At 45.0% G+C, this 13,622-nt stretch overlaps 2 protein-coding genes across 2 annotated transcripts; one reads left to right on the top strand and one right to left on the bottom strand.

The window, feature by feature from the left end:
• Positions 1-585: 585 nt before the first annotated feature.
• RINT1 (RAD50 interactor 1) lies at positions 586-11,093 on the top strand (the record flags this gene model as incomplete). Its single annotated transcript, XM_079547444.1, has 13 exons — positions 586-762; positions 831-1,072; positions 1,942-2,115; positions 2,192-2,341; positions 3,548-3,704; positions 4,439-4,549; positions 4,750-4,975; positions 6,897-7,034; positions 7,734-7,933; positions 9,092-9,306; positions 9,844-10,024; positions 10,108-10,226; positions 10,877-11,093. 13 exons carry the CDS (start codon positions 586-588, stop codon positions 11,091-11,093), a joined length of 2,307 nt encoding a protein of 768 aa, XP_079403570.1.
• A 931-nt stretch (positions 11,094-12,024) lies between these two features.
• EFCAB10 (EF-hand calcium binding domain 10) lies at positions 12,025-13,267 on the bottom strand (the record flags this gene model as incomplete). Its single annotated transcript, XM_079533701.1, has 4 exons — positions 12,025-12,061; positions 12,539-12,623; positions 12,825-12,989; positions 13,168-13,267. The coding sequence occupies 4 exons, from the start codon at positions 13,265-13,267 to the stop codon at positions 12,025-12,027; spliced, it is 387 nt and encodes a 128-aa protein (XP_079389827.1).
• Between the last annotated feature and the right edge of the window lie 355 nt (positions 13,268-13,622).

The following is a 13,622-nucleotide window of genomic DNA, read 5'->3' as shown; positions in this document are numbered from 1 at the left end:
CTCCTCAACCGGCGGGGCAGCTTCACGGCGGGAGCGCCAGCACAGCACCTTCCGCACAGCTGCACGGGACGGAGGCCGCCGCACAGGCCGGTCGCGCCTCCCCCTCAGGACGGCGCCTGAGGAACAGCGCGGTGCCGCCCTCCGGAGGTAGCGGGGAGGGGAGAGGAGGGGGCGGGCGCGACCGTGGCCGTGCGGATGGCCGGGGAGGAAGCAGGTGCGCATGCGCCTCTGGCGGCGCCCGGGCTGTGCTGCGCGCGCCTCAGCCGCTGCGTCCTTGGGCCGCGCTGTGCTGACGCGGCGGGGGCGGCGTGGGGGAGCGCGGTGGGGCCGGGCCGGGCTGGGCCGGGGGGCAGGGCGGGAGGACACGGTGCTGGCGGAGCTGCGCGCTGTCCTGTCCTGTCCTGTCCTGTCCTGTCCTGTCCTGTCCTGTCCCGCCTCACTGAAGCCGGTATTGCTATTAAAGGCCGCGTTTAACGTTCAGGTGTTTCCCGCAGCTCTGAGTCCTCGGTGGGTCGGTAGTTGGTAGTGCTGCCTTAGTGGTGACCAAGTAGAAATTACGTAAATAACGTTGCAGAGAAAGAAGGCATGGCAGCCGTTAATGTGATGAAAAAAGAAGTCTTCAGAGATCCAGATCGCTGCGATATCCCGTATTACGTTTCGGAATTTGTGGAAAGAGAAGTTGGGAATGACTATGATTCTCTGAAGAAGCTGGGCAGCCTCATTGAAAAGCTGTCTGAAAACAAAAAGCAGTTGGAAGAACAGGTGAGTATCTTTACTTCTTCTCCGTGCGGCGTTCCTGTGTGGGCCTTAATGCTTGTCTGTAAATGCAGGTGCTTACAGTTTCATCCGAAGTTCCTAAAAGAATTCAGAATGCCTTAAAGAATGCAGAGGACTCTAAAAAAAGTCTGAATCGGCTTTTAGAGGAAGAAACTCTCCTGTCTGATTCCATCAGCAGCCACTTAGAGAAAGCTCAGCCGTGGATGGAGGATCTTGGTGTGCTCATCAGCCAGGTAGAGGAGATTGAGCGTCACCTGTCCTATCTTAAATGGATTTCCCGAATAGAAGAGCTCAGGTAAAGCTGATATACTTACGGAGAATTCTTACTAGTGATATCGCACAGCTTTTTCAAAGATTCAGTGGTAAATAAACAAATTTAAGAAATAATGAGGACAGCAAGTTGTCATCTGATCATGTAAACTGTTAATGTGTTCTCCAGTGAGAGCTGGAAATTACTGCTCTGGTTTAAGGAAGAGCGCAGTAACTCTCTATGGTGCTGTGTGCATCAAACTTTCACCCATTGTAAACTACAGTGAAAGAACTAAAATACACTTGAATATCTCGAGCAGAACTGTTACACTTCGGGCTTTGTAATTCTGAGTTTTCATTCTGGTACACTGATTCTATCTTAATGGGAATGAGCAGTGCCATCTTAGTTCATGCGATTTGTAGCTTCTTTTGGTGGAAAATTTTGTGTAATGCTCGTAAAGAATGTCAGAAATTGAAATTTGAAATTTGGATCAAATCTTGAGAGAGACTTAAGTTATGAAACAACTTGTTCTAAGCTACAGAAATGTGACAGGTCGGCTGCAGTCTGAAACTTGTTTCCAGTTTTCCTCCTGGGAAGCAAGAGAAAAAACAGTTCTTTGATCAAGTTACTTAAAGAGCAGTGCTTCAAAGAACTTTGGGCCTCGTTTGTTTCCTTCAGCAGTTCTGCCTGCAGGTCTCTGTGACAGACTCTCAGCCACTTAAGGAATTTCACACAAAGAGCTTTGTACAGGAATCCTTGCTGAGTACTACATGTATGTGATGGGGTGGTAACCTAGTTTGTCTCATTAAAATATTTTAGATTGAGCAAGTTTTGTGTCAACTTCTCAGTATGCAGTTGATTCTTTTGTGTTGTCTTTAGTTAACTTTTGTCTCAGCTCTTCTTGTACTTTATAGTGATAACATTCAGCAGTATCTGATGACCAACAATGTTCCAGAGGCAGCCAGTACTCTAGCATCTATGGCAGAACTGGATATTAAACTTCAGGAGTCATCTTGTTCTCATCTTCTTTCGTTTGTGAGATCCACTGTTAAATTTTGGCATAAAATTCTTAAGGACAAGTTGTCAAGGTATGGGGTGCCTCATCACTCCCTCATCTCATGTGGTGCTGTAGCTTTGTGGTAAAGTGTGTGTTTTGTGTTGCAGTGACTTTGAAGAAGTGCTGACCCAGCTTCGTTGGCCATTTGTGGGGCCGCCGCAGTCTCAAGCATTTGGCCTTACTGCACCAGCCAATGCTTCTGATGTTTACAACAATTTAGAGATGTTGTTCTGTCAGCTTCTGAAATTGCAAACATCGTATCCTTTAAAAATTAATGTATTGTGAGGGTAATAAATGTCAAAGGTGCACATTCTCGTGGAAAGCAGTAAAACTGTTCTCGCTAAAGAAAAAAGACAATTTGAATTTGTTACTTTTGTTAACATTAGAATGTACTTTTTCATATAGGAGATAATAAGTGAACAGAGCTAGAATTCGAAGAAGTGTTAATCACTTTAATATGTCCCATCCCAGAAGGGAGAGAGAGTTGAAAATATATGTGTGTGTCACAAGGGAATTATAAAAAACAGAACGATTTTCATTGAGTAGCAGTAGGATCTCCTTCTGTGATTGAGTGATAGGACAAGGGAATTGCCTCCAGTTGTGCCAGGGGGGATTCGAATTGGATATTAGGAACAACGTCTCTGAAAGAGTGGTCAGGCACTGGAATGGGCTGTCCAAGGACGTGGTGGAGTCACCATCCCTGGAGATGTTCAAGAAACATTTAGATGTTGTACTAAAAAAAATATTGGTAGGTGGATGGTTGGACTGAATGATCTTGGAAATCTTTTAACCTTCGTGATTCTCTTCTCTGACTCTGATCTGCCTTTGAGGGGTAAATCAGAAGTTGCTGCTCATCCTGTTCCTTGTTGGAGGGTAAAATCAAGCAGAAATAAAACTCAAGTTTTTTTTGTTTGGCTGTTTTGTTTTGTTTTTTCCCCCCCCGAGGTGGTTTGAACAAACAAAACCCCAGCACAGTACTGGAATAGGAATGAACGTGGTCATTTTATGCAGCGTGGTGCTGGGAGCAATTCTGGTCAGTTACATTAGGCCACTTAAATCCCTTGCTTCAAGGAGGGAAATCACATATTGCATGTATTATTTTCATGAATCTTTGATGCTCCTGTAAGAAACATGAATGCACGTGTCTCTTGGATACAGGTTTGGGAATGATGATGGGATTTTGTTTCGTGATACTGATTTCCTAAATCATACTGACTTCGGTGACTTGTACTGTCATAGAATAAATAATTCTTAGCAGCCAGAGTTATGTTAAATAGTTTATAAAACTGAAACTTTTGAGTATTGTACAAATTTGAGGAATTTTATAGTTTGTGTAATGCTGCCAATGAGATGCAATACAGTCAATGAGGTAGAGCTAAAACATTGTTTGTTTTTGTAAACAATTTAAGTCATGCTTTTGGAGCAACTCAATGCTTGCATTTGTCCTTAACTGTCAAACTTAGAGATGAACTGTTAACCAAACCTAAACAACTGCCAGAAAAGTACGCCTTACCCCCATCACCGCCTATTATCCTTCCAATGCAGATCATGCTGAATCCTCTTCAGAAAAGATTCCGGTATCATTTCACTGGAAATAAACCAACCAATGTTTTAAGCAAGGTATGGAAGAAAACAGGTTAATTTTATTGCTACTATTTTTAGCAGCATTAAATTATATAGCTTCAACGCTTTTGTTCTGGAAATTCAGTTTCTTAAGATATGTGGTACTTGCATCTACTGTAGTGTGGATAGGTGAGTGCTTGGACACCTTTGAGAGGATTAACATCTTTTCTGGGCTAGGCAATATTTTTCTCTTGCCTAAATCTTTTTGAAATAATTACTGCAACCTTTGATTCACTTGCATTATTTCAGAAGCATGGATTAATTTCATCTTCATCCTTGCAAATCATTTTGCAATGTTGAAAATTGCTTGAACTCAAAGATTGTTTAAGGCTGTGGCTTTGTGTTGTGCTCAGTTACATTCATGTAACTGTAAATACTGGATTCAGCTGCTGGGATATAATGGGTATAATTTTGTTTGACTTATGTCCAGATTGCTTGTTGGAAATTGACTTGCTTTTTGTATGAGTTATCTACAAAAGCTGAGTCTTTTCATCCAAGAAATGTCATTTAAGCAGATTTCTTACAAGCAAAGCATTAGCACTGCTGTAATGCTTCTGCAGCAGGATTTGAGAACCATTTTGTAAGAGTTTAGGTGTACAAGTCTGTGTGTTTGTGTTGACAGTCTTGGGCAAATCTAAGTGTGTTTGCACTCTGACAGTTGCTACTACAGAGCATTTTGTATAATGTGTATATTAGTGAGCTTATTCATTTTATTTTATTTTTCAAATAAGCCTGAGTGGTATTTAACACAAGTGCTTATGTGGATTGGAAATCACGCAAAGTTCCTTGATGACAAAATCCAGCCAATACTGGACAAGGCGGGATCGGCAGTGAATGCTGGGGTAAGCGCTTCAGTGGTGCTGTGTGTGTAGAAATACCTGCACAGTCAGCTCGTGCAGGCACTCGTCTGCTGATTTTACTTAGTGTGCAGTGCAGTGAGACTTAACACAGTCCAGTAACAGTTTGAAAAGTCAAATACATTTGCACATGTTTATACATACCTCTCTCTGATATTTTATTCACTTCCTTTTTCTTTTAAAAGCTTGAATTCTCTCGTGCTCTTGTAATGCTGATTTTGGAGAAGCTGGCTGCTGATATTCCATTCCTGTTATATGATGACACTCTTTTTTGTCACCTTGTGGACGAGGTACTTCTGTTTGAGAGAGAGCTATACAGTGTTCATGGTTATCTCAGCAGCTTTCCCAGTTGCATGCATATTCTCTCAGAAGAGTCCTGCTTCCAGAGATGGCTAACAGTGGAAAAGAAATGTAAGACTTAAAAGGAATTTTGTTGGTCTGTGTATGTCTTCATTCTGATTGGGCAATATATACTCCTCCAGTAGGATAAGCCACTTGAATGGGGCTACTACAAAAGGCACATTCTCGAGGTCAGCAGTGAGTAGAATGCCCAGGGGTCAATACTGGGCTCAGTCCTGTTTAGCGTTTTCTGTATTGATCTGGGCGGTGAGGTAGAGTGTACCCTAGGTAAATTTGCAGGTGACAGAACTAGGGGAAGAGGCTGATTCACCAGAGGGCTGCACTGCTATCCGGAAGGCTCTGGACAGGCTGGAGAGGTGGGCTGGCAGGAACCTTGTGAAGACCAACATGATGAAGTGCAAAATCCTGCATATGGTAAGAAACAACTGCCAGCACAAGGACATAGTGGGGGCTATCCTGCTGGAAAGCTGCTCTGCAGAAAGGCGTGTAGAAGTCCTGATGGACACTAAGTTGAGCATGAGCCAATAGTTGTGCTCTTGCTGTCCTGAAGGCTAACATGGACATAGTGGAAAAAGTCCAGCATAGGGCCACCAAGATGCTGAATGGACGAGTGCCTCCATTGTGAGGATAGGCTGAGAGCTGGGGCTGTTCAGCCGGGAGAACGGTGGGCTCCAGGAGATCTCATCTCTGTGCCTTTCGCCTCTACTCTGCCCTTGTGTGCCCCATGCGGAGTACTGCTCCCAGCCTGGGGCCCCCAGCACAAGAATGGTGTGGAGCTGTTGAAGCAGAACCAGAGGACCATGAAGAGGGCTGTGACACCTCTCGTATGAGAAGAGGATGAGGCAGCTGGAATTTATCAGCCTGGAGAAGAGAAGGCTCTGAGAAGACCCTGTTGTGGCCTTCTGGTGGTTAAAGGGAGCTTATTAACAGGAAAGACACAGACTTTGTTAGTTTGCTCATAGTGGTACAACAAGGAGAAACGGTTTTATACTAAAAACAGGAAATTTAGATTAAATGTTAAAAGAAATTCTTTACTGATGAGGCCCTGGCACAGCTGCCCATAGAGCTGTGGGTGCCCCATCCCTGCAGGCACTCAGGGCCGGGTTGGATGGGGCCCTGGGCAGCCTGAGCTGGTGGGGGGCAGCCAGCCCACGGCAGGGGTTGGGGCTGGTGGGCTTTAAGATGCGTTCCAACACAAGCCATTCTGTGATTCTATGATTCTGTACCTGAAGGGAGGGTGCACAGAGGACGGAGCCAGACTCTTAGTGATGTTCAGTGCCAGGACAAGAGGCAGTGGGCACAAACTGGAAGACAGGAGGTTCCATCTGCACATCAGGAAGAACTTCTGTGATGTGTGGGTGGCTGAGCACTGGCACAGGCTGTGGAGTCTCCTCCTTGGAGATCTTCAGAAGCTGCCTGGACGTGGCCTTGGTCACCCTGTTATATAGGTGCCCCTCCTTAAGCAGGAGTTCGGCCATACAGACCCAGGTCCCTGCCAACCCCAACCGTTCTGTGATACTTCAGTATTCTGTGGTGGTTTTGACTAAAAATTGGTTTGGCTGCAGTAGTGCTCCTGAAGTTTATAAGACTAAGCTGTATGGGATCTAATATGTTTATTTTTAGACAGTGTTACATATTTATTTGTGCAAAGACAGCCTTGAAATTGAAATGAAGGGAAGGTATTAATTTTTGAGGAAGAGGAGAGGAAGTATACTGGAAAGGAACCAATCAACTATTTAAAACAAAAACCACAGTTAATCCTGATGTTGTTACATCTGTGTCTGCAATACTGTTATTGGGGCTGGTTCTATATAAAACCAGTCATCAGGAATTTTTCTGTACATGAAAAGATAAAATTCAACTTACTGGAAATAAACATTTTTATATTGATGATTTTTGGGGTTTTAGATAATTGAGGTTTTTTTTATTATTATTAAGTACTAACAACATTTACAATTCTTTTGCATCTCAGTTGCTCTTCAGAAAATGGACTCTATGCTTTCATCAGAGGCTGCGTGGGTATCGCAGTACAAAGATATCAGTGATGTGGATGAAATGAAAGTGCCAGACTGTGCGGAAACTTTTATGACTCTGTTGTTAGTTATAACAGGTAACTGCTAACCTATGGACATTCCTCTTGTTTATAACGAGTAACAGAAAAATGGCATCTAATAGATTCCTTTGTTGAAGGTTAATTGTGTCAACAACAATCACCAAATAAAATTGTTGCAAAGTTGTGATGTTTAACTTAATAAAAAATGTTCCTGTTCATCTTGTGTTTTGGACACAAATTTCAGGGCAAATAATCTTGAGCCATTGAGACATTTAGAAAGTAACACTTAAAAAATACTGAAACTCGTTAATAGTAGAGATACTAAGATGATCAGAGGGCTGGAGCACCTCTCCTATGAGGAAAGGTTGAGAGAACTGGGCTTGTTTAGCTTGGAAAACAAAAGGCTCCCAGGAGACCTCATTCCAGCCTTGCAGTACTTGAAGGGAGCACATAAACAGGAGGGGGAAGGACTGTTTATGAGGGTGGATAGTGATAGGACAAGGGGGGTGGTTTTAAACTGAGGCAGGGGAGGTTTAGTGAGATATCAGGAGGAAGTTTTTCATGCAGAGAGTGACGGCGCGCTGGCACAGGTTGCCCAAGGAGGTTGTGGTGTGTGCTCCTTGATGCTGTTGTGAGTCAGGTGTTTTCAAGTGTTGTATGATGCCATTATAGTAGTGAGGATAAACTGCCAGTAATGTCTCTTGTTCAAAACTTTTCTCTTCAGTGTTGGAAAATATAAAACATATTAATTCCCAGACAGGTATAAGAATCTTCCAACGGCTTCCAGAAAACTGCAGTTCCTGGGGCTACAGAAGGAGTTGGTTGATGATTTTAGGATACGATTAACTCAAGTAATGAAGGAAGAGAGTAGAGATTCTTTAGGCTTCCGATACTGTGCGATCCTCAATGCTGTTAACTACATAGCAACTGTGCTGGCAGACTGGGCTGACAATGTAGTAAGTAAATATTTAAAATGTTCAATAGTTTTGTTTGTGTCATAATAAAACACTTTATTTTCAGCATTATTTAAATGTATTCAGAACAATTAATTATGGAAAAAATATAACTAGATATGAATTCAGGTTGAATAGAAAAGATATTGGTAGATTACTGTCTGATGTTTAAGCTTTATTGACAATAAAGTTGGTAGAGATATGCAGAGAGAACCTGAGGAATTGAATGGTTTGAGCAGCCAAAAAGGTTGTTGCTTTATGTGCTCCACATTGTAAAAGCATGCAAGTTGATTTTGGAGATCTGAGCCAGTGTGTTGCTGGTTGAAGTGCATGGAGAGCAGTAGCATGCACACGTTTCTTGAGCTCCTTGCTAAGTTAGCTTAAATGGATTTGGTTTGGGTACCTGCGTTACAGCTCCGACCAGGTGTGCAGAAACACCACTCATCCATAACTGGTTATGGGGTGTGGGTTATTGTGCTGTATAACAGCCTGCTGACAACTCAGCTGTTCTGTGACTGCTGCGGTACGAGGTCGTACAACTGCCACGTGTAAAAGATGTGGAATAGGCACTGTGTGTGGGACGGGCAGCCACCAGGTTCTTTTTACCTTCACAGGGAACTGTGGCTCTAGGAAATCGTGATTTGAGGGGAGAGCAGCCTTCATGTTACGTAGCTGCATCTGCACAAACATCTTGATGTTCTTAGAGGCAACATGGAGATCATTACTGCTGTCACGTTAAACTCAATCCATTTCCTTGCTGTTGTCAGACCAGCAAACTTAATGAGACATTAATTCTGAAACAAGTTCTAAATTCTAGTTTATTGTTGCAGATGGGATGGGGCGAGGGCAAGTGATTTTGACTGTTTTAAAGTGTTCTGCTGTCTCAAAGCACCTACTTAGTATTTCTTTGAATCTGTTCCTTTGATCTGTCTGCTGTTGTATTTGAAACCCATGTCGGTTACGCTTTTAGGATTGAAACACAGTGCTTTGTTTTTACAGACATGGGGACCATGTGGAAATTGTTTTTATAATCTTAAAATTGTAAGATTATCAAAGTGTCAGAAGAGTGTTTTCTAGAATCCTACCTGCTGAAGTACAGAAGAGAAGTTCAAATAATAAGATTATTTTTGGTAGTACTTATATCTGATTGTCTTTCTCTAGTTCTTCTTGCAGCTACAGCAGGCTGAACTGGAGGTTTGTGCAGAAAGCGATGCTGTCAGCCAGCTGCAGCTGGGGCAGCTGGCTTCAATGGAGAGTTCTGTCTTTGATGAAATGATCAACCTCCTGGAACGCCTGAAACACGATATGTTGAGTCGCCAAGTGTACCACGTCTTCAGGGAGTTCACAGATGCTGCAAAGCTGTACAAAAAAGAGAGGTGATTCTATCTGCTCATTCTCTTCTCACATCGCAGTCGTTTTTTTCTGGTAAAAACACTGGGGCAAATAAAGGCAAGAAAAGAAAAATAAGAAATTCAGCTTTCTGAATAGGAAGGGCTCAGAGTAGTAAGCATTTGAAGAGTTTTTTTACACTTTCCTCAAGCCTACTTATTGTTATGTTTTCTAAAGCACTTCTGCAATAAGTGGGCACGTTACCTTAAAAAAACAAGGAAGAATTCTGGGTAAATACAGTTTAGATGAGAATTGTTCTCCTCAAAGTAGTATTAAAAGTGGCATGTAGTGACCAGTTCTGTCTTCACAGAATCACAAGGGTTCTTGGCTGGTTGATGATGAGATCCTAAAATACTTCACTAAACAAATACAACAGCTCAGCGATTACTTTTAGCTTTGAAGTGGAAAGGGAGAAAACTGTGCACCGTTGAGAACAGCTAAGATTTGTTTAAGTGATATTTTAACTTCAGCTATTGTAATACGAATAATTTCACTGTAGTGACGTCAGTGATGATTTCTTTCAGGTGGTTATCTTTACCATCTCAGGCAGAGCAGGCAGTAATGTCTTTGTCAAGCACAGCTTGCCCAATGTTGTTGACTCTACGAGACCGCTTGCTACAACTGGAACAGCAGCTCTGTCACTCTCTGTTTAAAATATTCTGGCAAATGCTCGCAGAGAAAGTGGACACTTACATATATCAGGAGGTGGGTGTGCACAAAATACACGCGGCACAGCGTAAGGGTTGGTGGCTGGCCTAAACAGAAGATGCACCCCTTTCTGTTGGCAGATAATTATGGCAAATCATTTCAATGAAGGAGGAGCAGCGCAGCTTCAGTTTGACATGACCAGAAACCTTTTTCCTTTGTTTTCACACTACTGTAAGAGGCCGGAAAACTACTTCAAGCAGTAAGTAGGAAGTCTCATCAGTCAGTATTTCAGAAAAGAGTGTCCAGATGCATGTGTTTTACATATCAGGAATCTTTTCATAGTTTGAGAGGGGAAGAAAGACTTAAAATATGTGGATCATCGGGGACCCCTTGGGGAGGCACAGTCTTGACATTTATAATGGCAAATACTTAGCAAAAATAAATATGCTATTTCATAGAATGAATCATAGAATCATAGAGTGGCCTAGGTTGAAAAGGACCACAATGCTCATCCAGTTTCAACCCCCTGCTATGTGCAGGATCGCCAACCAGCAGACCAGGCTGCCCAGAGCCACATCCAGCCGGGCCTTGAATGCCTCCAGGGATGGCGCATCCACAGCCTCCTTGGGCAGCCTGTTACAGTGCGTCACCACCCTCTGTGTGAAAAACCTCCTCCTAATATCTAACCTAAATCTCCTCTGTCTCAGTTTAAAACCATTCCCCCTTGTTCTGTCATAATCCACCCTCATGTTAGTCATGCTATAAGCAGTAGTTTCCAGTTCAGTACTTCTGATCCTTTTCGGAAGTCAGTGGGAACTTTTTTTTTCTTAGTTGCTGGGCATACAAAATCGAGTATCCCATGGTTGCTTCTTTTATTAATCCATATGTACCTTTTTTTCCCTCATGTAGCATCAAAGAGGCCTGCATTATCCTGAATCTGAATATTGGTTCTGCCTTGCTTCTGAAGGAAGTACTGCAGTCAGCCTCAGAAAGCGAAGCACCATTGCAGCCAAACCAGCCATCAGCAACAGCAGTGTTAAATGAACTGGGAGTTTACAAATTAGCACAACAGGATGTTGAGATTCTTCTCAATTTGAGAGCTATTTGGCCAAGTATGGGCAAATAAAGACTTTTTTCAGAAGTGGTTAAAACTTAATCTAGATCACTTGTTTAAAAAAAAAAAAAATAAGCAGAAAGCTGTGTCATTGGTTTGATATAATCTTACTTTTTATTATATACAGTTCCAAAAAAAAACCTTTAAGATGCTATGGTGCTGACTTCTAACTGCACAGATCTTTCTTTTCCAGAACTACTTTGTCTTGACATTTAGAAGCTCACAGGTTCTTCATTACTAATGAATGTGTTACTTGTTTTCGGATGGCCTGCCTTGTTGCTTTGGCATGCTGTCACACTGGTATAATGACTTCAGAGCTGGTGCATGTATGCACGTGCAGCTATGTGCAGTATGGACAGCTGGCATGCTCTCACCTAAGTGCAGATGTTTTCCACTTCTCAATCCCTGGTGTAATGGGTGTTCTGTATTAAAATGTGCACAGCGAGTCTCAGCATGGAATGAAGGAATATATCATTTTTATTTATCAATACTATTTCAAAATTCAATTTTTTTTTTTTTTTTTTTTTGCTGTCCCCAAGTGGCCTCTGTTTTTTGAGTAGGACTTCCTTTATTCATGGCCTTATTTAAAAGCTGTGATCGTTGGCAATGCTGTATTTCTCCAAACATGAACATTTTGAAGTTGCTGAAACTGATGATGTTTTTCGTACCAGCACTGTGAGGCCACAGTTGAAGGAGGAAATGCCAAAACACTTATTTTTGATTTGTAAACAGGGTTTCTACTTATTCAGGCAATCTTATTATCTTAATTAATGCATTTCTAGTGCCTGGTAAGCACAAACATGTTTTTGTCATTTGTTCTCTCAGCCGACAGCTAAAATGGATGGGGGGAAAATAAATGTACTGCTTAAACTTGTCTTGACCCACCAGTAACTGGATGGAGCAAAATACCTATTTCTAATATACAGAGCAGACCACTCTTAAATCACTCCACAGTCCAGCCTTCCAGCAACGTTTTCATCCTAGGACAGAAGAGAACATCCGGTTAGGTAAGTGAGGACAACTGCTTTGTTTTCTTGCAGTGGCTGTAAGTTACCGAACAACGTCCCTCGAAGCACGCCGTGAGCATCAGCAATGAGCGCAAGCTGGAGCTCGCTTCATTGCTGCGTGACTGCCCCTGCTTTGCTTGAGCGCGCTGTTTTCTATAGCAGCGGTTTGCTCCCTGTGGCGCCGGGCAGCCTGCTCTGGTACCGGAGCTGGAGGTTGGTGGCCCAGCCTGGGCCGGGGGGTTGGAACTCAGGAGCCATTCTGTGCTGCTACGATCTGCAGGGTTGCCCGATGCTGCCGGGTTTGTGGGGGGAAAATGGGGTAGGGCTGCTTTGCAGGGATCCCGAAAGCTCAGCAGCCCGTCCATGCTACAGCGTCGACCTTCCTAGGTCTTGCATTGCGAGGGGTAACCTTCAAGGAAACTCCTGCAGGACCCCTGCGGCGGCACTTACATTTCTTCCTTGAACGTGACCAGCCCGACCTCCTCCTCGTCCCCGACGCGCAGCTCTGCGGTGCTCAGCCCCAGCGTCGTAAGTGCTGAGGGAAAGGAAAGGGGTTCCAGAGCAAGTCTTCGGCAGACTGATTTAAGGCAGAACGCGACCGGGATATCGTTAAGAAAAGTGATCGTGTTTAACGTCGCGAAGCGCCGGCCGCGTCGGCACAAACGCCGATGCCGTCACGGTGTAAGTAGGCAGAGATCTGAAACGTTTTTAGCAAACGCGGGGCAGCGGGACCGACCTGCTCGGCACTGCCTGCCCGTGACGAAGCCGCGCCCCGCGGCGTCCAGCATCCTGAACACGGCCTCCACATCCGCCTCGTCCAGCACGGACGGCATCGCCGCCTCGCCGCGCCGCGCCGCTCGCACCGCTTCCAGCGCCTGGAGCAGGAACTGCCGCGGCCGCTCTGCAACGGACCGAGGCCGGGGCTGCCGCGGGCCCTCCGCGCCCATTCTTCTGCCCCTCCCCGCGCCCGCCCCGAGGGTTTCCTTCCCACCCCCGACAGAACACCTCTCCCTCCGGAGCGCGGCGATAAACCCGCCGACACCCCGTTTCCCCTCAGCCCGACCCCCGGAGGGCCGCACCGGGCCGGCGGTACAGCAGCAGCGCGGCGAGGCGGTGCAGCAGCGCGGGCAGCCCGTGCCGCTCCAGGTACTCGCGGCTCTGCCGCTCGCCCGCCGCCATGGCGCGTTGCTAGGAGCCCGCGCCGCCACACCGCCGCGGCGCCGCCCCTCACGGTCGTCGCAGACCTCGGAGGTGCCTGAGGAGGGCGGGCGAAGCGAGGCGGACCTCGGGGCTGGGAGGGGGCGGAGAATCAGCGCTCGGGGCAGGGAAACGGCGTGTGGTGCGGCACGGCTCTGCTTCAGCGGGCAGCAGCGGAAACCAGCACGAAACACACGTCGAAAAGCTGACACCTGCAGTGTGCGCGCACAGCAACCGCAGGCTTCAGTCAGCGTGCTTCTGTGAGGAACGGTTCCAAGAATCACCAAGCAAAGCAAACCTCTATAGGAACATGCATACATATATACATAATGTCATT

The sequence above is a fragment of the Tetrao urogallus genome (assembly GCF_951394365.1).
Source record: "Tetrao urogallus genome assembly, chromosome: 1".
Taxonomy (NCBI): domain Eukaryota; kingdom Metazoa; phylum Chordata; class Aves; order Galliformes; family Phasianidae; genus Tetrao; species Tetrao urogallus.
This window is presented reverse-complemented; position numbering and strand designations above follow the sequence as displayed.